The following is a 25351-nucleotide window of genomic DNA, read 5'->3' as shown; positions in this document are numbered from 1 at the left end:
AGAATTCAACTTCCATGTGATGTCACGGGTTGCCTGATCGGTTTACGCCACTTGACCAAAAAGCAGCTGCAGCGGCGAATCAGCCGCTCTGACTTTATCTGTCTTGACTCGGTACTGCTGTCTGTCGGGCGCCGTTTTGCTCACCAACGGCAGCAAATAGTGGTGACAGTGTAAGCAAAGTCACGACTCTCCCAGTTGGGTGGCGGAAAATTTGAATTTCGAATAACATATGCAGGCCCTTCAGATGCAATTTTCACGTAAACTAAGTCCTTTCTTTTGCACGAAACAAGCATTGCGAAGTTTCTGGAATGGTATTTAAACAGTTCACGTCGACTTAGTAAGTATTAGCCTTTAGTGTCTGTCCCTTTAAAGAGGCACTAAAATGAATATTCCAGCTTTAATGAACTCTTCTACTTGAAATTATTTAAATGCCACAGCTAATCTTGATAATCTTGTGGAACACTGTAGAATCCACGAAGATGTACCAGATTATTTATTACAAGCTTTCTCTATTGAGTGACTCCGAGTGCAGTTTCCAGAAGTCCCGTCTCTACGACATATCACAAACATTGAGTAGCATGTACATGAATGTAGCAGCAGGCCTGATGTTGATCATGAAACTTTTATGAATGGACCAACGGCTTGCTGCCGATCCCTAAGCCATGATAGTTACATTGTCATGTCCCATGCATGTCACGACAGCCAGCTTGGCAAATAACACAACAGTGCTGCACCTGCTTTGTTATGTTTGACAATCTAGTAAAATGAAGTGGGCTTTAAAAAACAGCTGTCATTAGTATTAAGTGCCTGTGCACTAATAATTCCTTTAATTTCATTTGCTCTATTTTACAGAAAAGAATGCAATCAAACCTTAAATGATCCTCTATATATACCTCCTAAATCATGACTTGCTCAATTACAGGTGTTCCAGCATGGCTTTGTTGGCCTTTCTGCTTTTTGTGCATGCCTCCAGTGGTCTTTACTTTCCTAATTAAAAATGTCTTTTTTTTTCTTGGGAGATGCAAATATATCCTGCCTGGTTTACTTAATTTGCCATAAAACAAGCAGTTACTAATTGAAGAATGTGCGGTTCAAGATTTTTCACACAGTTCAGGATATATAACATATCCTTTCAGTGTCAATGGCAATTACTTGAAGTACCCAAAGCCAGCATCTGGACAATTAGCGACATCTTGTTTTCCATATACCATATTTTGTGCAAAACGTAATTTTGATAGAAAAGAACTTCATGCCCATCTTTTGTCTCAATAAATTTAATTAGGCACACATTTCCATGCCCCAAGGCTGCAAAGACCTTGCTTGCAAATTTTTGTCAATTTACAGATTGCAGGCAAGATGTGTATCGAACTCAATGAGTGCCAAAATCTAAAGTATATCAAATTTTTATCCTAGTATTGAAAGCCAAACAACGCTGCTGATAGCAAAGTACTTCTGCTGCATTTTTCACAAGTCATAATGCCAGCAGCACAGCACCACTTGCGCCTTAAGGCAGGCGGTGCTTGTAAATCGGGGTGAAGCCACAAGTGGCAATGATAAATGTGCACCTTGTTGATGTTTAAGGAAGCAAAAGCCTAGACCTAAATGAAAGCGGCGATGCAGCATTATGACAGACCTTCAACTTGTTTTCCTTGCGGTTGATGATGACGGCTGTGATCTGTTGGTCCATGAAGATGAGGATGGTCGCCAGCATTGCAGGGGCTATGGCGGCTAATATCGTCCACCAGGGATTGCGACCCAGCACCGGAATTAGCCAGCCACGGCCCTCCCAGGTTGGCTACGAGTGTGAATGGTTTGTTACTTGTTCACTGAGCATGATGGGCAATGCATAGGAAATAAATTATATTCGCATAGATACAGTGTGCTATACTTTTAATGCGATTAGCATTCTTCGGGTACTTTGTGCACTTTTCAAGGGCTGTCTATCTGACCGTCTGCCTGCGCCTATCTCAAGCCATTTTGCCGCCAACTTGGTCACTGGGTAGTTCGTGGTCCAATAGTTAGAGCACCGAGATGCTATGATGAAGGAACTGAGTTTGAAACCAATTGGGCCAACTTGGGTCACGGGTGTGTGACACTGCTTGAGCCGCTCATCAGTTAAACCATTCCAAGCCAACTTGTGTTACTGCCACTGCTTATGCGCCACTTTTCAATGAACCTCGTTCACTCTAACTTAAATCACTGGTTATATGAAACTAGGTGTACGCCACACTTCAATGAAATTCTTTGATGTTGGTTTTGGTCATTGGGTATGCACCGCTCTCTGATGAACCTCTTTGATGCCAAGTTGAGTCACTGGGTGTGTGCCATTGAGCATGTGACGCTCTTCAATGAACGTCTTTGACGCCAAATTGTGCAACTATGTGTCCCTTAGTATGAGCCACTCTTCAGAGGCAAAAAAAAAATCATAAAATGTATTCGCTGCTCGGCGGAATCAAACCTGCACCATATATACTCGGATAACTTGTCTGAATGCATATTCACACAACTGTCGCATGCAGACTTCGCAGTGGCACTGATGAATGATGCAGCATGTCAAGAGCAAAGCACGAGAGAACAGTCCAGCTGCACACATGCCTCGTATATGACACACCTCTGTGGTGGCAATACGGTCTGTCGCTACATTGCTAATTGCATTAAGTTTGACATTCATCGTGAGATGGGTTCTGCTGCAATTTTATTGCGATAGCAATTATATGGACACTCCAGGCACATTTCTGTTGTCGCCGTTACCGTGACGTTCCACATAAAGTTAAAGGGCAGTAAAATCGTCGCCGCACGCCGTGTGCTGTATGTGCGAGTGAAAGCGTGCAAGGGTGGCGACTTAATCTCGTGCATGCAAAGGAGGGAAGCGGAGAGGAAGCGTGCCATCTTCCATCATGCACATGGCTCCAGAGGGAGGGGAGGGAGGGGGAGGGGTTCTACTCCGGCAGCAGCTGTGTAGCCACGCACACTCGCCCGGGCTGCACTATGTTGAAAGCCATCTGCGACGGGAACAGAGCCCACCTTGCGCTGTGTTTTCGTGGCTTAGTTCATGTTGAAGCGAGAGGCAGCATGAAGGTCAATTCGCTCACTGCTGCTACTGCGCCTCGTCACTCCAGCATTCTGACAGCGAGTTTTCACGGTCACCGAGCGAGATGTGTTCATGTTTGCTTGTGCACATGTGACACCATGCTTGTTCCTTTAGTTATTATGCCTATATTTAGAAGTTTAAGTGGCTGATATAACTACTGTCCTTACTTTGTATAGCTTGCCACTAATTTGCTATCACAATCGATGCTTCGCCTTTTGGGCAAAACTGCTGCTTTTTTTTTCCTGGTCATCTCAACGAAAGAGCATTTCATGCTACATTTTTGTTCATGATACAGAGGACGATGCCTTGGGGGCCTCTGCAGTGTGGCCGTGTGAGCCTCTAGCACAGATGTTGGCATTGTGCAATCAGACATGCATCACATTTGACATGTGCCCTCTCCAAACTGTGACTAACGCAAACTGCCCGACACACTGGATCACACACTTCGTTGTTTGCCTCTAGCACACACATAAATGGCAGGCAAAGGGTACTTCATTAGCTCTATGTGTCACTAGCTTTCCATTTGTAGCTGTAAACAAGCTTTCAAGACAGATTTTTACACATTGAAGCGGTACAGTTTATTCTCATCATCAACCTCATTTGACTCTTACAGCTCACCTAATCCCATCTGTGCAGAGCAGCAGATTAGAGCAGTTTTACTCAAGCAAACCATCGTACCGCTTGAATGAATTCTTTCTCTTTTGTGTCCAGTGCACTGTATTCTGCCACTAAGCACCTCAGCAATCGAAGAAAGCCATCCAGTATTTGTCAGGTAGGCTTCCCCACATGTCTAATGTGCAAACTAGCACAGCACTGTACAAAGAAAGTCACAGGTTAAAAATGGCAATTTGACATGGTAAGATGTAAATATAACCTTTTATTTTTTTAAGAACTCTGTTACATAGGGCCATGTTATGCTCACACAAATTCGGCATATGCTTGTGGAAAGCAGTTTTTCTAAATGAACTCCTTCAGACTCATTAAACTTACCTCAAACTTTTCAGGCACCTCCAGTTTAGGAGTGTCCAAGCCAAGAAGCATGTCTGCTACACTCATGAGTGTGATGGCAATAACCACGGAAAAATCGCTCACCAGTGCTCGCACCTGTGAAACAAAACACGCAACATCCCACAAATGTGAACCGAGACACTGCAGCACTAATAGCAATTAGCTGTCTAATTAGAAAAAAATTGTGCAGATCCCTTGTGCTGTAAATATCAATGTTAAGTGAAACATTCTGATGGTAGCTGTCTATCCAGCACCCTTTAGGATTCTGCTAAATGTGACCAGATGAATGAACATGCCCGTGTAAGGTGAGGAATTGTGTGTGTGACACAAGCATGCACAGGAGCAAAATGACAATGATAATATGACGTCAACAGCAATGGCATAACTTTTCATTTATTGTACTCTGGCAAAGAAACATTACAACCTTTTTATTTATGCTCTGGGCTGATCCCAAAGGCAAAACAGGAGTAAAGGACAGGGAGAGATGGTAGGAGAGGGGATGATAGTAAGTAGTTGAAGACTATACAGTCGGATTTTGTTAATTTGAACCTTATGGGACCGATGAATTTGATCGAATTATCTGGTGGGACGAAATGAACAAGATACAGAAAAAGCCGCCCGAATGCGCCACCTCATTCATTTGGCAGTAGTTTCTTCCCAATTCTGACAAACGCCGAATCAAATGCCTGCCTGCTTTCTATGTGTCCAAAGCAGTAAACTAACATAGAAGTGACATTAAAGCTCCCAAACAAAGTAGAAATTTAATGCGTGCGCAGTTTTCTTGCAAAAAGAATTAAGGGTCTAATATGTGGTGCACAATGGCGGCCGGTTTCCTACAGTCAGTTTCACCACAATGCAGCAGTTTTATGCAATAAATACGAACAATGCAAATGAAGTTTTGTTGTTGCATCCACTTGCACCGTGCAGTTGATTTTTGGCCAAATTTTCTTGATAAAAAAAAAGGGCACACATTAGAATTTGGTACATACCATGATGAAACATCGTGAGCTACTGTTATTGTTTGAAAATCATCCCAGGGTAAGCTTCAAATGGGGGTTTTTTGACGGGAGACATTTTTGACCTGTGTTCAACACATCCAAAGTCCCCTAAGCTTCATCGGGACATGCTGCCACAAAAGGGGTGCTAATGGCATCACCACAGGCGTCAGGCATGTGCATGCTGGCTGGTAAGTTAAAATTATTAAGCAAAACCCAACTTTAGGATTGAAATAAATGTTTGGGCCCATAGAAATGCACGAGCGCTGACTGGGACCTTTCGTTAGGATTGGATTAAATGAAAGATTGAATTAACCAGAGTCAAATTAACGAAATTCTACTGCATACAGTTACACCTATACAGTCTGTAACTAAGTCAAGATTTACCTTTGTTTGCATGTACACACCACAGGTATATTTGTTGCATGGTCCTGCATGCTATTACTATGGGCACTGTTTGTAGAGCACCTGAGTGCAAGTCCTGTTTGCTCTAAACATTTAATTAAAGTTTTGCAAGCTGCTTCCTGCACACACAAAGGACCAAGTGGCCAGAGGAGTGCCTCAGCGTTGTTGGCCAGCAGCCTGTGCATGCAGAAGCAGTTATAGAGTTCCTCTAGTGGCACCATGAATGCAAATGGCCACAAGAGCAAGTGTTCAAAGGTAAACGGAACAGCTAAAATAATAAATACAAGTACCACAGGAACTTAACATGTTAAGAACTGCCCTTATGGCGATGCAAACCAAAACAAGAAGCAGGAGGGTCTCACATAGGTGGGGAAGTAGCTGGTGGTTCTGAAGTCCTTGAGGAAGACGGCCAGTGCAAATGTGGTGATGAACAGCAGCACTGAGAACAGAAACACGTCCGCATAGTACTGACAGCCCAGACCCTGCAGAGTGCCTCCGACCTCCTTGCAGGCATGCTTGCTCAACACGGTCCAGTTATAAGTCGAATTGTACAAGTCCGTTCCATTTGGCGGCTCACAGTAGCAGTCAACACGCAGGTCAATATCCAGGTTCATCGGGTACTTGTGGCCAATCTTCAACACCTGCACACATGGCAACAAAAAACCAATGTCAGTACACACACAATTAGAATACATGTTTCCCTTTAGAGAAGTCCACTACCCGCCACCGTCGCTTAGCGGCTATGGTGTTGCGCTGCTAGGCACGAGGTCATGGGATCAAATCCCAGCCACAGCGGCCGCATTAGGTGGAGGCGAAATGCAAAAACACCTGTGTGCCATGCATTGGGGGCACATTAAAGACCCCCTGGTGGTCAAAATTAATCCAGAGTCCCCTACTATGGCATGCCTCATAATTAAGTTGTGGTTTTGGCACATAAAATCCCACAATTCAATTCAATTCAAAAAAGTCAACTGAAATAAAAGTTAAAAGTAGGCATTTTATCTACAGATAAGTAGGACTTCAAAAGGTGGTTTTTGAGACCGAATCGAATACTACTAATTGAATAGTGCTAGAAGCAAATAAAATCAAATAGGAATCAAATGTCAAAACTGAATCGAATAACAAATATTTTTCTAATAGCTTGCAAATAAAACACAGCCTCCATACTATTAATATCAAACAATTTTCACATCCTAGTATTCACAACATTAGAAAAGATTTGTCACTGCACATTATAATGTGCAGTGACAAACTTTTTTAAATAAATATTTTAAATAAAGTTTAAAAAATAAAATTTTTAAATGAAGCATGCTACATATATGCAGCATGCTTTAATAAAAGCACAAAGGGAGAACTAAGGACAATTGCTAAGCAGTTTGTCCGCAAACTTAGGTCTCTTTGGAGCACACGAGCTCATGCATTATCATATAATGTTTAGAAAGGTAGCCTTGTTGGCCAGATTAATAACTGTGTGTGTCTTCACGACCAAATGGCAGAACAAAAAGTTCTGCAATGGCAAACCGAAAAAAAAAAGTGCTTTATTTTTTTTTTTTACTTAGAATGACCGTGCCAGATGGTGCCACTATACTGTATAAAGTATGTTTTAATGAAACATACTCGTTCCATGAAACAATACCCACCGCTGACAGCCATGTCTAAATATTTCATTGCAAGTGACGTTGTTTAGCCAGAAAAGTCTGGCCGTCTGAATGACGGAGCGTGCTGTTGACCGTTATGTCCACTGGGATAAACATTATCGCATTTCTTTGTCAATTTCATGCTCGATTGCGCACAGTCGAGGACATAAGGCATTTGAAAACTATTCGAAAAATGTTCAGCTTTTCAAATAGTGACTGTTCGATTTGAGGGCCTAATCGAACAGTGCTTCCAAACACCGAATCGAATAGGCTAATATTCAATTCAATATTCATATGTTTTGAATGTTTGCACCGCCTTACACATAAGCATTTTATAAACTGCAGATATCCTACGTAGCCACTCCTATTTCATAGCTCCCATGCTGATCGCCACAGAATAACTTTACCAACTTATATGAGCACATATACCTAAACTTGCACTCCTATTATTCTAGCAACAGCAGTTGAGAGCTCCAAACTGGTTATGATCTGTCTGTATGTCTGCCAGATCTTTACATTCATGTGATAGTTCCCTCATTACAAAGAGTCACTTTGTCACACTCACCCTACTTCCTTAACCATATAGTAAAGAGAGAGAGAGAGAAGAAGAAGAAGAAGAAGAAGAGAAAAAGAGAAGGAGAGGTCCGGCACATTGCTCAAATCTAAATTAGGCAAAGCTTGTTTGAGTTAGTGAAGCAGCAGCAAAAGCAGATGACATGCCCATAACTGTTAAATGTCTGCATCAGGAGGAGAAAGGTAATGTATGATATACTTTTGAGGCAAAAACATCCATGAGATGTGTATGCACATAGAATGGCAACATATATCTAAATACTGTAGTGCCACCGTTAACATGGTGGCAATGAAGACGAATTTAGCTCGGCACGCGGTGGAGAATGCGCTCAGTGCCCAGCTATATGGTCGCAATATTGATTGATGGTAAACTCTCATCTGCTAAGAACATATATCAAGGCGTTCCTCAGGGCTCGATCCTTGGCCCTCTGCTGTTTCTGCTATTTATTAAAGACCTACCTAATGTTCTGACCACTACGGAGTGTGTATTATATGCAGACAACATGACTATTTTTACTTGCGCTAACAATGTCGACGAGCTACAGCGAAATGTTAACGTTGATCTGCATAACATAACTTCCTGGTGTCAAAAGAACATGTTGCGCTTCAATCCGCTAAACACGGTTTTTATGGTTTTTCGTTCCTTCCCGACACTAATTTTGAACTCTAGATCGGTGTGTTTTGAAAATAACTTAATACCAATATCTGATAGCACTAAGTTTTTTGGCGTAGTTTTAGATAGGCATCTGAAATTCAATCTTCATGTGCAGTCACTTTTCTGTAAGATATCGTTTGGAACAGGCGCCATAATCAAAACCCGCTCATATTTTCAGCCACACATTATCCATTCCCTTTATCATGCACACATTCACAGCCATTTATCTTACTGCATATCAGCCTGGGGAAACACATACCTCGCTCACCTCAGCCAACTTCAACGCCTGCAGAATCAGGCGATTTGCCTCATGGCTTTCAGCCATTTTCTATTGAATACAACGCCACTTTATTGCAGTTTAAACATTCATCCTCTTCATCAGCTCTTTCAGTTAAAGTTAACAATCGTGATCTATAAGTTATTTCGTAATATTGCACACATAGACGGCTTTGTTATTGAAACTTTTGTAAATACTAACACTACTAGGTTCTCTGAACTCGATAATCGTCTTTTACCTAAGGTGCACACAAACTATGGTAAGTTCACTACCACACTTACGGGAATAAAACTATGGAAGTCTATTCCACATACCATTAAATCATCCCCCACAGAGCATATATTCAAGAATAAAGTTAAGAAATACTTTATGCAGCAACTCTCTTCATCCTAACCACTGACTTTTGTGATGTAATCATAATTGACTTAGCTATTAATACTACATGTTATATTACTCCTATTTTTATTGTATCGTAAATTTGCATTGCTTGTTCACTACAGAAGTTCTCTTTGCAATTTTTTGTCTTACTAAACAGTTTTATATTTTCTTGTTTTTTTTCGCTGTTTCTTATTTATCAAATTGTCTGTAAAGCCACCGTAACCAATGCTTGATCTGTATCTTTTTTTTTTTTCTCTCTCATTTTTTTATGTATGGGAGTCCCCCCGACAGTTTTTAACTTTGGGACTCCCTGTGTAGTGCTAATTTTGCATACAATTCTTTGTAAAACTGACATCGTTGACGAATAAACTTGAACTTGAACTTGAATATTCGCCGATCCCTCAGCTGTGTTCAATGCGTTCGCTTTCATGGTCAGGCCAGCTTCCTCAATAAGTGCGGCCACCCATCGCATCTCAGCTGCTACAATGCACTTAAGGCTTCTGTATACCCCTTGCATCACAGTGACACACACTCGTTCTGAGGCATCGGTCAAGAATGGGGACATGCACACATATCCAGTTGCACGTACCCAGTGACCTCTGTCGTTCAGCAACCTCCACGCCTGGCAAGACAGCAGCCAGCAACAAGTTATCAATCCAGTCATAATCTTAGTGGCTCATTTGTACACTTGGCATAAACAGCATCGCCCGCAAAGTGGAGGGAAAGGGCGAATAAAATTGCACTTAAAAAGGTGACATTTTCACCTGTAATGCCAAGCAGTGATAACAGTCGGCAAAATATAATGCACAGTAAGCTTTAGACTCTTTCGTGTGGTGTTTGTTGGAGTAAACATTCGCAGATGCAAATAAGCAAGCTCTCTGAGAAGTGAAAGAAGTGTGAGTCTGTTCATTTATGGAAGTTACACTTCTTGGTGCTATACAGACTCTGCTTTCTTCCTCCTCTTACCTGTCTTTAACAAAAAACAAAAAAAAAAACAACCCTTTAACTTCCTACTGCTGAATTTGTTCGGTTTTTCTCAAGTTAACCTTTGGGCTAACTCTTAATAGGGCTTGCCCTATCCTTGAATGAAAGGCGTCAGTGCCTTACAGTAAACATGAAAAGAAGCCAAGCACTAGAAGAAGAAAAACTAATGAAGACGAAGCATATGCGCTGGTTAACTGTAATTAAATGTAGAACAAAACTTCATTTAGGACCCCCAGGGAATGCAACTCGCTAGAATACGAAGAAGGTGCAGATGCCAGCTCTATCCAGTAGACAGCTGAGCGGGCGTTAGTCAATCATGGTAGCTGTTGGTGCCATCAAGCTCTCCACGATCAGTATTCTCCTCAGCTGCAGCATTTGCAAAGTTGTTGCGATGTATAATCTATTAGTCGCAAGTTCAAATCCCCAAGGAACAAAAATAATTTTTCTTCCGTCACAATTTACTCGCAAAGAATTTTGGGATTCCAGAAACGGCATCAGCGGACATCAAAACGACCAGGAGAGTGAGCCCATTACAGCTACCACTGTAAAAGAAGAGGTTTCTTATCACCACCACTGTGGACTGAAATAGCTGAATGTACTCACAACTGTGCTATTGTGTAGCTGCCATCTTGTGTGAGGTTTTCTAAGATGCATGATGCATACTCAGAAGTTTCTGGCTGCAGCGCATGTATTTTGGAGGCAACAGCAGGCAACTTTGAAGGCAGCAGACATTCATGTGCACTCAATTACGCTCAATTTTATAATTGCCGCGTTAAACTAGCATGTTTACTTGTGTTGCCAATGGCAGTTCACACTGTTGGAATAAATCAGGCTTATTCAAACGACTTACGTTTTCGACGGCTTTGTAGATAAAGATGAGTGAAATGAGGGTTGCAAAGTTTTCTTCTGTGAAGCGTGTAATGTAGCACACTAATGCACTGGCATCAAAGGCCACGAGGAGAACTAAGATGGTTGCTGTCCATAAGCCAATCCATAGCCGTAGTGAAAGATAGTCCAGGTCATGGTCCCTGAAACAATTGAAACATCGCAGGCGTTAATTTTTTACTTGTTTTCAACTTGCATTTCCTAGTAATGTTATCTATGAAAACTCCTGCTAAGTTCGTGGAACCAATGCTGCCATTAAGAAACTACATGTGATCTGCACTGCAATTCAAACTCTGGGATCCACAGAAGACTTTTATATTACAAGCGAGAAATCTCGATATGTCTATCATGCATATATTTCAAAGAATGTAAATTTGTTTTCTGCGTTAAACTTTTTATTTTAAATAGTCCTTGACTGGTCAGTGTGTTGGTGCAGGTTCAGCCCTTTGAAATGGCAAAAATCACCACATGCGCCCAATACCCGCGATACTTCAGTGGTGTTGGAAAAACACATACTTTTAAGCCTCTCAAATTAGCACAGACACACATGTGTATGCCCATGCCTACACTTGCATGCACACACAAACACACACATAGACATCAAATTTTGAATTATGTGTGTTTCACAAGAAGTGACAGTGTGCTATCCGAAATCACTGTGTTTATTCCTCTTCTCCCTCCTTTCGTGATAATTTGGTCACTTGTACAGAGGCTTACCACATCACAAATTTAAAGAGGCTCTAAGTTAGTGCATGTATCAGATGCTTCTATCTTATTTGCACTTGCCTGGCACTTTTGATCATGATTAACAATAGCATGGAAAACTGCAAGGAGGAAGCAGATTCATGAAAGAATAGGCTGCCATCCACATGGTGTTGGCTTTTCCTTTCAAGCTTCTAGCCATAATCCCAGTAGGTTACGCTACAACTACACAAACAATTAAATTAAATTATGGGGTCTTACATGCTAAAACCACGATCTTATTGTGAGGCATGCCATAGTGAGGGACTCCAGAAATTTGTACCACCTGGAGTCCTTTAACATGCACCTAAATCTAAGTACACGGGTGTTTTTGCATTTCGCCACCATCGAAATGCGGCCGCTGTGGCCGGGATTCGATCCTGTGACCTTGTGCTTAGCAGCCCAACACCACAGCCACTAAGCAACTGCGGCGGGTTACAACTACACTGTGAACATTTAATGGCAGTTAAAATGAGTATAAAACATATAGGAAATAAGGCAGCATGACAACTCACTTGCAGAAGTCGTATAAAATTGTCTCAAATACTAGCACAGGTCCAGTGCTACCCAGGATAGTCAGTGGCTGACCACTGAATAGGCCATAGAGGATTCCACACACTGCTCCAGACATCAAGCTCTCCATGGCTGCCTGCAAGCACACAATGTTGGAGGGTTCATTTGGTCACTTGCTATACAGGACCTGCCAGGCACTGCACACAACTAAGAAAAACAAATTCTTAAATGCACACAGACCATATTAGTATTTGAATACAAGTGCCAATCATAGCATTCTGGTTCTCATTAACAGCATGTCTGTCTATAACAATAAAATGAATGCACATATAAATTCATGTCATTATTTACTTGACTCCCATCAGAAATTCCCCTACAGCATTTTGCCAAGCTGTCCATTGCAATTCACCAATATATGTTGCAATGCACTCATAAGTAGTGCCTCTGACAAAAGAGCCCATTTTTGATTTGGGGATATCTGACAACTACTCATAAATCTTTAAAACTAATAGCACTGAAGATAAAAAAAATCTTTCGCGCATTCGCACAAACATATTAGATAAATTTTTCTTCTTTCTCATCAAGAATGAGTTTCAAAGATGAGCTTAAACCACATTAATACTACAACTTGAAAGCACACATAAAAGTAGAAGCTAGTACAGATATTAATACCCACAATTCTCTGCTCTGTTGCCGAGCCCAGAAGACCACCAAAAGTGATGATGGGCGTAAGGCAGGCGAAATACAAGAAGAACACGGAAGCAATAGACTGAAGGGCAATGGCATCCTTGAAGTCACTCAGGTACCATGGCGCTTTGCGTTTGATGTCGTTGATAAGGCCACCAAACAACCTGTGCAATGGAATATTTATGTTAGAGATGCGGTGGTCAATGAAAGGGACAACTGAAGTGGAAATCCTATCAAAGAGATGAGGATATGATAGCTCCTGCAATCCTTAATGTCCCTTCTGACAGACTACAATTAAATGTTAGCATGTGTGTCCCTTGCCTATAATACCAGTATTCCCCTCTATCTCTCCCAGCTGGCACATCTAGTTTTTCTTCCCCATTTAAATAAAAAACAGATGATCGAACTCTGTTGCTCGCTTGTAAATATATATTGCCATGGAAACAAAAGTGGACATCTACAAAAGCAGAAAAAAAAATTTAATATAGCATTTATATGGAATGTTATGAATGTTAACAAGCCAGTTTTTAAAAAGATGTAGTAAACTCTAACAAGATTCAAGAGACCTTGGAAATCCATCTTGTAAGAATGTTAACCTAACAAAAGCACACTAATATCTATGGTAAACTAATGGGAAACTAAACAGTCAGAAGATGATTCGACCTCTAGTTGACACCGACAAAAGACAATGCTTTTCTGAGCTAGTCGGGGTGAGAAAGATGTGTATGGAACATATAATTTATTCTGAGAGGCGCGCAGCATCTCAAACAACAGCGTCTGCATCTTCAACCAGAGGTGCAGCATCTCAACGACGGTGTCTCAAAACACTAGCTGTCACGAGGGAAGAATGTAAGAATGCTTTCTTTATCATTGTTACCATCGTACCACATGTACCACTGTACCACTCGTATTGCACACTAGTACCAGCAGTACTGACACCACCGGCAACCACTAGCACTACCAGTAGGAATACTGAGAGCACTGGTACCACTGACACCTGATCTATCTTTGAGATTGGCGTTCATTTTTAGTCTGCACTATCTCCAGTATCGCCTAGCAAAAGAGGCTATAAATTCACACACCCAGTATGAAGAGGTTGGAATAACTGGCTAAGGAAGGCATCGAACGACAGAAAGCTGAGCTAGTTCGTAAGGATTCATTACGCGAAAAAGTGAGGCGTGTAGACAGGACACAAGAGAAGTGGACAACACGAATGCCGACTATCACCTGAAGGGAGCACTGAGGCGAAAAAAGAAAGAAGACACAAAACTCATCTGCGCAAGCTCCGGAATGGCATCACCACATGTCAGTCGGGCACATGTGCCAGTCTACGTGCCCGACTGACATGTGGTGATGCCATTCCAGAGCTTGCGCAGATGAGTTTTGTGTCTTCTTTCTTGTTTCGCCTCAGTGCTCCCTTCAGGTGATAGTCGGCATTCGTGTTGTCCACTTCTCTTGTGTCCTGTCTACACGCCTCACTTTTTTTTGCATAAGGAAGGCAGTGTCTTCAAGAAAGGTCCCCATATTGTTCCCATTAACAAAATTTACCTTATACGAGAGTCTGTCCTTGAGAAGCATGCCAACACGCATGTCGCAAATCATCTTTTAATTAGTAAAGCTTGTAAAATAAGTATGCCACCAGACAACTTTCTGTGGAAATTAAGGAAAACTTACAGGGGCAGAGCTACTGCACCTGTGATACTATGCCAAGTAGTCCGGCTGAGTTCGACAGGGCTTTCTATTATAGTTTCTCATAGCAGACACTAAATCAGCATAGCCTGCTACTTGGTTTCACATTTGGCAATATGCAGAAGAATAAGGTGGAAAAATAAAATTTGATTATAATGTTGAGTGGTACATTTTATGTCTTGTTTTAATAAAAGTATTGTAATAACTAACATGTTTGTGTTTTCTGTTCTCCAGCTTAAACAATGGCAAATGAGACTTTGGGACTATTTCCACGAGCGCTGTCAGACATTTGCTTTGCCTCCTTAGCGTTCCCTTCATTGCCATAGAAAGTTGTCTGTGAGTGTAGTTGGTTTTTCATGTCAGAGTCAAGGTTGCACAACACAGGCTGTTAGGAAAAATAATGCAAAGAAAGGACCAAATTTCCTTTTCTTACACATTGTTTGAGCTTTCATTTGCCCCCTCCCCTATTAACCTGTGTGGCATTACCTTCACTCAGTTTTTTTGTCTCTCAGTCTCTTGCAGCAGCGAAGGGACTCCTTATCCACACTAGCTGAACATACTTACCTTCCAGTTCTCTTTAGACCACTCTCTTCTCTTTCCTTTTCTTCCTCCTCCTCTGGGGAGAAAGCTGGTTCCTTTGAAGGCTCCTGCTTCTTGCGCCCTTCCTGACACCCACGCATGAAAGGAAAATATTGTCACCCAGCCGAATGTAGCATGAAGCTTCAAAGGAAACCCACACTCGTTTCTCAGAAAGAAAGCTTCAAAGTTGAGGAAAAATTCATCTTGGTCTGGGTTTCAAACCCAGGACCAACACCTTTTTGGGGTGGTTGTGCTAGCAAATCACAGTGCAATGGTGAATTAATTGATGACTCAAATAATCATCTAGACCTGAGTAAACAGCATTAAAATCCATGACATTATGATGAGCTGTTAAGGTACTTCAGGGTGGCATCAGCACTTATCTTCCTTATTAGTGTCTTTTCTGGCTCACCAAGTCTCCTGCTTTAATAAAAGGGGACATTTTGCTACTTCAGATGGGTAACTTACGTATGATGCTTAACTTAAAATTCCTCGTAAATATTTTCTCAAAATATTGAGCAACACACCAAATAAATCTGATCGTTAAAGGACAATTACAGGGACTATTACTGCTGATAACCATTAAAGACATTAAAATTATTCTAGTGGCTTGTTGCAATATGGCTGCAGCTAATGCAGAGACTGCTATGGCCCTACAACATTCGAGAAATGTTGGAAGTTATATTTGAACACTAATCAAACATTTCTTCTAAGAGTGCACCAACTGTGGCGACAGTGGGAGGAAGAAAGGGGCCCACCTGCGAGGGAACATGCTGCGGGGGCTCAATGCGGATGGAAGGATCCCAGGCACCTGGAGGCAGCACTGTGGCTGCGTCTAGGAACTCGTCGACTCCAGCCAGAAGGTGGTCTCTGTTTTTGGCCTTGAAAGCAACGTCGTGGAAGACCTGGAAGAACAGGAGTGCTCACTTATTGCGACACCTGTATCAGCCAGAGGAGTGACAAAAAATGAAGAGGGCCACCATATAGTCCCACTGTGAGAAACATGATATGAAAAATCATGGTGATGGATGGTGATAGGAACAGGACAAGTGTCAGTCGCTCTTCACTTCAACCTTTATTCCATTATCAATTTGCCCCCTCAGTTAATTAATGCCACTAACTGCCAGCAACATGCTCAGGACACATGTTGGGACTTGCAATAGCACTGTGGCAGAGCTGAGAAGGCGTGGTGAAACCTATACAAACTATCGTGCTAGTATGCCCAAGTTCTTTCATGTGGTGATAAACCCATACCAAGGACAGACATGTAGTGTTTATTTGAGACAATCAGCCCACTGACCACAAGAAACTATTTTTGTGGCTATCAACGTGCACACAGCTTATGAAAAAATTTCTAAGCATGTGCATGAGTGAGTACAAAAAAAGTTTAGTCACTGTTTAGTCTAAAAGTTTGCTGTAAGAGCAAGCAAAATTATACTACAATGCCACACAGCCCGTGTATCCTTTGCCAGTGCAAGCATACCTATCTACTCTAAGCTTGCAAGGCCGTTAACATTTTCAGGCCCAGTGTATGCACCCACAGACAACGGCTTTCATCCTCGTCGTTACTTAAACCAGGAATGATAAGCTGTACATTCAGGCGACACTGTATGTCAAGTATGTAATCATTCTGTTCACATCGGTTTTAAGAAAGATTGATACTTGGACTGTGATGTACCACTCCACTGTCACTGACAATGGAAAATGAATATGTACATAGTACATTACGAAAGCCACCATATGAAGCAGCAATCCAGAATGAAAAGTTGACACGAGGAACTGCCATGTGATGTTAGACAAACAAAAGGCACATTTATCTGAACAAACCGGTGAGGTGGACTCTTTTCTTACATACATGGAGGTGCTGACGCGAGCGTGTACCAGTTCCATCTGATCAAGGAAGTCATTTTTCAGGTTCATAAGAGAGTGGTTGACCATAAGAATTGACTTTATAAGGTATCATGCCAATAAGAGATCGTTGGGCCTGAGGAGGTTAATGAAAATTCTGTTTGCAGATACAAATACAGACACTGGCATTCTGTGTAGGAGTAGCTGACATTGCTCATATGAACCTCTTCAGCATCATGTAAACCTGCAGCAGAAGGCACACTGTACACTCACCTCGTCAGACATGAGAATAGCAATGGCGCGGCCAATCTCGTGGTAGCGCACCATGTTGCCCTGAGGCCCAAGCAACAGGAACAGAAACCGAGTAGGCACGGGCACCTCAGTCAGGTCACCCAAGGGCACTGCGGCCGCCAACCGCACAAAGGCCGTAATTGGTCGTTCGAGGAAGTCCACTTCGCCAACGAGAATGTTGGACGCTTGGGCTCCTGGTGGGATTTTCTTCATGAATGCCTGGTTTAACTGCACACACAGAAGCCCAAGAGGTGTCAGTACTCACGAGGGATACATGTATCAGTGGCCACAGCACCAGTTGCACATCCTTTGAAAGCAGGGCAGAAGGACAAAATGAAACTGATTGAAATAACATAACCAGGTCCAAAACCATAATATAAGGTCAATTAACGAAATTAATAGGTGCTGAGCCCAATGTTAAGTGCTCGAGAGACGTTTGTTGATGGCTTGATTGAGAGGTGAGCTTTTTTTAAGGCACTTTGGTAAAGACATGTCTATTAAAGATATGCCCACAAGGAACTTATCTTGTTTCAACCCAATTATAAGTTGCTGTTAGATTGACAGAAATTTCCTGAAGCAGGAATTCAGAAAAGAAGAAAAAGCATCAGTAGCGCATTACACACCAAGGGCAACAAACAATAAAAAGACTATGCTTAGCCCTCTTCCCAAAAAATTGCAGTGTTCCTTTTGTGCTATGTTCTTAATTCATTTGTAACAAATAAAGCTCAAGCCATGTGTGTTTCCCCTGTCGCTGTGCAAATATGTGCTATTTATTTCCTAGTGCAGCTTACTGGCACTAGGTACTTTCTTAAGTAATGTGCCATACACCTTTTCTCCGTAAGAATAAGCAAGACATGAATGATCTTCACATAAAAACCTGACAGAGGCTGGACCAGAATGAGAGGGACCCAGGACACAGGCTAATCGAAACTGATCCTTCCCTTTGAATCATTGGTGTCTTCCCCAGCCAGACATAATTGATTCGTTACATTTATTCTTTGCTCTTTCTATATAGTAGACTTCAATTGTTTTTTTTCTTTAATTCTTTACTATCTTCATTTGCTAGAAATCAGCCAATTCTCCAACTTTTCACTATATTCTTGTGCTAGATTTTATTTGATTCTTTACAGCCCAGTCACTCCTGTGTACCCCTCACTTCGATCCATGCCTCACCTTGTAGAGCTAGCTACAGTATCTCAAATCTCATATTAGTGCATGATAACAATGAGCTTTGCTTAAGCTGACCCTGTGTTGGAGGTCAGGAGAACTGGCATTGGTGGCAGCATCTGTCAGAGTGGAGCCACTGTGTGCCAGTGCCGGGTGTGGAGCATGAATGTGAAGAGAATTGGAGCTGGGGCTCTGAGTCATGCCCTCTGTGTTGTTGCCAGAGCCACCTGTTCATAGAAAAAGCAACACCTCTGTTCAGTAACAATCACAACTCCTACGGCAACTGACAGGCTTTGATCACAACTTACAGTGTGCATTTTTTCTCATTACAGAGACTGATGATACAAGTGCAGCAATAAGGTGCCATGCCTCACTATAAGAATTGCTATTCTTAGTCAAGCTTTCCAAAATATAGAAAACAAGCTGCCTGAGTCAAAAGTGATAAACAATAGTAGTACCAAGAAAACTGCACCATGTGAATGGGAACACAACAAAAAAATCAACACATATGATGGACAGTTGTGCTCACCTATCGCTTGTCATCTGCACTAGTCACTGTCATAGACGTACACATGCACTTTCTTGTGTCCACATTTTTTTCCTTATGCAGTTCACTTCACGTTTCTATTCAACGAACTGGTCCACAGCAAAGCTTTACCACATTAGGAAAATGGCCTTCTCAATGGCTAGCCAGTGAGAGAGATTACTCATGCAATCTTGAGTTTTATTCGTAAACAAAGAAAACTAAACAGTTATAACAAGTGAGAAGGCTAAACTAGTAACAGCAATTCTTATAACGAAGCATTGTTCTGTTAACTATAAGCATTATGTGGCTCACTCAGAAGCAAGAGCAAGCTGCTGTCACAAAGCGTTATATTGCAGAATTACAAGAAAGCAGAAAATATATCAGACATTTCATTCATTCCACACAGGATCATCTTCCCACACATGTGCATACAAGAGCATATTACTAGCTTCAGGAGGTGAAAATGACATTGCACAGATAAGAACTGCAAATTACTGACTGAACACAGAACAGTTGTGCAGGTGCCAGACACAGAACAGGCCACAAGTCTCAGCACTTCTTGTACTGAACATAATGAAAGTACAACAGCATGGAACAGGACTTTTTTTTTCCCTGCAGGCCTTGTGCTGTACAGAACAGCCAATGATATTGAAGCAACAGCCCACACAGTAGAAGACTCCACTTGACAGGGCCTAAGTGCCAAGACACTTGTTAAAATGTCTACTTTGCTGAATTATTTAGACTCAACATCTGGCTAAGTAATCTACCAGTACCAAGAAAGTACCTGTAGATACTTCACATTATCATTCACATGCAGTGTTGCTTTTTTGTCACTAAAGCCACCCCTGGATTATGACTCAAAGATTTCAGTCCTCCAAAGAAGAGATATATGTGTGATTTGCACACTAAGATTGCACATAAAAAGTTTATGTTACTAGATAACAATACATAAGGCCTATGAATATGCTATGTCTGAAGTGGAGTCTCCTTTTCATATACATACATACAGCAGCCATGTTCACATGAATGCGACGAAAATCCAAAGCAGCATCATGTGACTGCAGTCACAAGCACATAGCACTACTTTGAAAGAGTGAATTATTTCAGAGCAAGACATTAAAGTTACATAAGGTGCTGATTTGGCCATAAATAACTGTTACCAAAGACTAAAACTAGGGCTGTGTTTTTTACAATTGACTTCTATTGCTTCACTTTTCTTTGTTCAACATAAATACAGAAGCATCAGCATCCTGAGTGCCAATGGTAAACTTAAAATTTGCTGCAAGCAGGAATTTACAATATTTACTGCCATGATCGGCTAGTGGTACTGATCAAGTGGAAGCACAAGTAAAATCGTACGGCAATGAATTTTGCCTTGTGGCTGCACCTCTGACTTCATCCTGGCATAAATGAGAATATATAACCTCCAAATATACAAGGACAATCCATGGCCTGTTCACCTGTCGAAAATTCAAGTAATAGTAGCAGAAGTAACATTGAAACTGACTTGAGATCTAGTACAAGTGTGCTTATTAGCCGCTTACAAAAAAAAAAAAAATATGGACACATTTGATGCTCACGCTTTGGGCATCGCATTCATGGAAATAGGGCCCCACAGTCATTGACAAGGCCCGAATATGTGGGGTTAGCAGAGCTGGCAGTGCGCAAGATGAGAGAAGCCGAACAGGGTGTGGCCACCACCACAACACAGTGACAATATATCAGGCGTGTGGTTGGTGTCAGGTTAGCTGCCAGTGCATTGCGCAGCCTCCAAGGTGCCTTTGTTACCAGTAGCAGCTCCAGTTTCCTGGTCACCCTTCTGGAAATGCTCTCAACTCCGATGACTGAATTTTGGTCTAGATTGCAAGGGTTTTTCCAACTCTACCCACCAAAAAATCACTGAGAAATTTAAGCTAAGGAAATGACAGAGAGGATCGTAGAAGTCTGAAAATGCCATTCAAGCTAGCTCAGTTTAAAGTGTACATTTTGCCGTATTCATAGCTTGTCAAGGTTGAAATTCAAGGATGCAACAACATGTGTAGCCTGCATAGGTTCATCCTGAGCAGTGGCAAAGCTGCTTTAATGCCTTTGCTTACAAACCACGAAATAAACTGATCATTTTAGGAGCATAGCTCTTCCTATGAAAGGTGTGCCTGAGAAGTTTTCTCTTCCACATGCACTGCTGTTGATGCAAGTTGCTCGGAAACACTGCAATATTGAAAACTATCAGTGAGATATCAAGCCTAACCTTTAACGACAGAAAGCTGAGCTAGTTGGTAAGGATTCATTATGCAAAAAAGAGGTGAGACATGCAGATAGGACACAAGAGAATAAAGGTGGACAGGTGATAGAAAGGTGGCGTTCCTGTTATCCACCTTTCCACTCTTGTGTCCTGTCTGCACGCCTCACCTCCTTTTTGCCTCACTTTTAAATTGCTCAGTGCATGCTATACATTCTAGAAAAAACACATAAAACGGTGTTATGCAGTGGGCGCCCAGAGAATAAAAACCACTGACCAGAGAAAGAGAATCTTGTCATTAGAGAGTTTTAGCAAGCCACTATTGCTCTACCTTTAGCACTACCAATCTCCACCACCTGCTGGCTTTGAGCGCGCCAGCTAACTGAAGACATGTTCAAGCAAGGCAGAACTTGGCTAGCATGCAGGTGGCTACGACAGTAGCAGAAACAGCAGAGTGCAAGTGGTATGCTTAAGGTTTCCATTATCAGCAATGGCAAAACAAAACCTGCTCCAAATTCTGTGCGAGAGCCTTCCAGCAGGGTGGTGGTTTGGAATGCAGCCACACACAAGACACATCGACAAGAGCGAGCGGTTGCATGTGTGCTTGTGAGGCACCTTTACCACAAAAGAGTTCTCTGAGGGTTCTGGTGGGACGCCAGCCTCCACGGTTTGTTGCTTCGGCGTTTGTGACAGCTGGTGTCGTTGAGACCACCACAGACGATGGGTCGGGGTTAAGTGACGGACTAGAATCCTTGCCCCCGTTGGCTGGGTGTCAGTGTTGGTGTTCAACGCCAACCGAGGAAGAAAGAACAAGTGCAGAACAACAACGATGCGGTAAATGCGCCGCAGCACACATGAACACCACAGTGGCAAGAATTTGTTTAAAGGAGGCATCATCAGAGGCCAACAGACTGTGACAGTCACAAAGCAGCGCTATTTGTCATATGCAATGTGCAACCTGGAACTTTTCTCATGAAATGCGCTCTAGAATATGCTAATTTACTATGTTCACTGGCATCAAATAGAACCTGACATTCCTTGTGAAAAAGCGTAATATGCAAGTAAGCACAACGGTCTCAAAGTAAATTATACCTTTACTTTTTATATCATCTCATGTTATCTTTTCGTGGCCAATTTTTTACTGCAATATGCAAAACATGACATTATTGAAAGACAAAAACCTTCATGTATTGCCTTGCATGTGTGTGCATGGGTGGGTTGGTGACTGTTTCTTTTCAGTATGCAGCTAGCTCACAAAACGCATATTTTGTGTAGTCATTTGACAACTCAAAAAAGGCAGTTCAGGGCAAGGACATCACACTGCTTGTAGCAAAAAACAATGACAAACTCTTTCTGGGGATCTTGCAGCACATTCCCAAACAGACTCATTTGTATGAAGCTGTCACAGAACACTTCATGTATGACGCCAACTGAAATTATTCCCACCAAATAGCATTAGCAATTTATGTTTACCATTGTTAAATAAACACACAGGCAATAATTAAATGCATGAGTGCCTACTCAGTTCATTTTGCACTTCTTACATATCCTGCTGGCATCTATAATGCCACTGCAATATGAATGCCAACAAGTTATTGCCAACAGATTTCTACAGCCCTCTAATAAACAATACCAATGATTTATTAAAACCAGGTAGCGGTCTCTTTGAATACGGACTTATTTGAGAATAATACCAATAGTAATAGTATGAGTGATAGAATGGCAACCAGTTGTGGTGATAATACTAAACTTGAACTAAATCTTTGCTCTAAAATGAGCTGACAAGAAAAAAATTTGTTGAAGTTCCTCTCAATTGCAAACTCAATCAGGCATCCAAACAACCTTCATGAATACCTCAACACCATTTGCATCAGAAACATTTCACCGCACAGGCAACTCAGTTTTATTTTGTAGCCTAAGCTAGCAAGAATGTACACATGAATCAAAAGGAGCAGGAACCAGAAATAGCTTCACTATGCTAAAAATGCCACTAAATTTTAAAAAGCAGTCAGTACCACCTATTACACAGTTAATTCAATTTCCCCTCGTGCCACACACTGGGAGAATGAAAACTATAAAAATGCCTAATGATTCCAAAGCTTAGGAAGGGGAGGATTAAATTGTCAACTGCGTGAGTTGGTAAGACGTACATCTGAGCAAAAGAAGAGAGCAAATGGGACAGGGACATAAGGAAGGAACAATACACAGACAGATTTCATGGCAGCACACTTAGCTGCGTGACAACTGAAGAAACTATTCCAAAAGAAATGAAAGGCAAAACACAATTTAAGGAAGCCCAACTTCGATGATGATAGCAGGAGCGTATAACAGGCACTGACTATGAACTAAATTTCATATGTGTATCTACAAATTATTTAGAAGTTCTATATATCTTTGGGCCCCTCAATATAAATTTAGTTGAAGATTAGCCCCTGTCCTGTGTTTTTTCTCAGACATACAGGACCAAACTGATGTACACGAGAAAAAAACTCAAGGCTGCCTATATACTGGAACAGCAGCATTGCACAACAGCCCTGAGGATGGGCAAGGAATGTCACACAGGACTCGGGTGGGGTGCTTACTGTGGGCTCCGAACATGCTCTTGGAGGAATTGCGGCCGATGTCAGCAAGAGATCGAATCAGGGGCAGCCGCGAGCCTTTGTCTGTGCGGTGTCGCTCATGCTGATGCCGGTGACGGCGCAGGAGTACTTCTTTGGTACGCTCCAACTGCTCACCCGCAGGCAACTGACCGCCATTCACCATGTTCTCCAAGACCAGATCTGTGAGCAGCATACAAAGACAAAATGAGGATGTCAGGAAGACAACCTAACAAAAGGCAGATAATGAAATGGTGTACAAGAAAAAATTAAACAGGATCCATTCATTGGAGCTTGATTATCAAAGCCAAGCGATGCTCCCAGTAAATCTACTGAGGTATGAAGCCTTTTGGCTAGCTCTACTTGTAAATGCTATACAGGGTGTGTGGGCACTGTTCCTACACACAGCGAGAAGAAGTAAAAGAGCAGAAAACAAGGCTCTAGATCTGATGAAGTCACTGGTATGGTCATAGCACATCATAACTACAGCTCAGTCAGTAAAAAGACATAAGTTCAGTTGAATTTCCTTTTTCTGTAACATGCCCAGGGCAAAGCATTATGTCTCTGACAATGACACAAAGTTATACTATGGACACAATGTTCTACAGTCGAACCTTGTTATAATGCAGTCGCATCCGACATGAAAAATCTGTGACATATCCGACATTCATTATAAGCATATATTCATTACCGGCGGATGCCAGCAAGAACATTCTTAGATTTACTTAGTTATATCCAATAATGAATTATGTTGTTGTTTGATTACTACACAAGTTATACTATGCATCACCTCTCCGAGCAATCAAGAACTACTATTATAAACTCCACTCTTTGTACAGCAGAACTTTCTTAACTTATGTTGTTGTGGTCACCACACTTTCCAAATGGAAATAAACACATATGTCCAGAAAACTACAAATGAGATAAGAGTTTTCACAAAGTAGTGTACCAGCTATATTCTCCAAACTGCTGGCTTCCATGTCAAGCATGACGGTGCCATTGAGAATAAAGCTGCGTAGCTCCATTAACGAGTGAAGCGAGATGGTTGATACGTGTGGTTTGGACCATCGATCACCTCCTTCTTCCACATCCTCTTCAAACTTGATCCATCTGCATTGTTGCAGAAAGGAAAACTCAGTCAGAGGTGAGCAGCATGAAATTAGTGCGCACGCTTATTATATTTTTGCATTGCCCTCATAATGTGGTTCACTCACCCCCGTGTTCAGAAACGTACCTTAACTTGAAGCCCATGCTTGACTTGATTTTGATGACACCTGTCATGAACGCGCTACAGGAAACGCAATGAGCACCGTGGGCTCGTTCATGCCAGGCGTCGTATAAATCAAGTCAAGCATGGGCTACAACTTAAGATGCATTTCTGAATATGGGGGTCAGTGTCCTGAAAAAAAAAAGTACAAAATGAAACATGCCGGAAGGCCTCCATGTAAACAAAACTTATTTTGGCCATCAATAAAGAATGATAACCACAATTAACCCCGCACAAATCCCAAAAGCCGTTCCAAAACAAAGAAAATTAAAAGAACTTGTTCACCAGTATTTCTAGCCATGGAAAGTGCATTTGTACA

General features: G+C 41.8%; 1 protein-coding gene across 11 annotated transcripts in view; it reads right to left on the bottom strand.

The window, feature by feature from the left end:
- The window catches only part of LOC142571609 (sodium-driven chloride bicarbonate exchanger-like), a 255889-nt gene that overhangs the window by 34391 nt on the left and 196147 nt on the right, over positions 1–25351 (bottom strand). For 10 of the 11 annotated variants that reach the window (XM_075680117.1, XM_075680116.1, XM_075680118.1 and 7 more), the window contains exons 5-17: positions 24715–24875; positions 23751–23948; positions 21790–21933; positions 18482–18630; positions 17219–17464; positions 15856–16002; positions 15083–15183; positions 12819–12993; positions 12145–12278; positions 10854–11031; positions 5862–6140; positions 4082–4195; positions 1634–1795 (exon numbers count right to left, since the gene is read on the bottom strand). In XM_075680117.1, coding sequence (XP_075536232.1) covers positions 1634–1795; positions 4082–4195; positions 5862–6140; positions 10854–11031; positions 12145–12278; positions 12819–12993; positions 15083–15183; positions 15856–16002; positions 17219–17464; positions 18482–18630; positions 21790–21933; positions 23751–23948; positions 24715–24875 — 2188 coding nt within the window. The remainder of the gene's footprint in view (positions 1–1633; positions 1796–4081; positions 4196–5861; positions 6141–10853; positions 11032–12144; positions 12279–12818; positions 12994–15082; positions 15184–15855; positions 16003–17218; positions 17465–18481; positions 18631–21789; positions 21934–23750; positions 23949–24714; positions 24876–25351) is intronic. The other variant, XM_075680119.1, reaches the window with a different exon arrangement.

This window comes from Dermacentor variabilis, chromosome 2, assembly GCF_050947875.1.
Source record: "Dermacentor variabilis isolate Ectoservices chromosome 2, ASM5094787v1, whole genome shotgun sequence".
Lineage (NCBI taxonomy): Eukaryota > Metazoa > Arthropoda > Arachnida > Ixodida > Ixodidae > Dermacentor > Dermacentor variabilis.
Note: the sequence above shows the minus strand (reverse complement) of the source record. Positions and strands in the feature narration are given on the sequence as shown.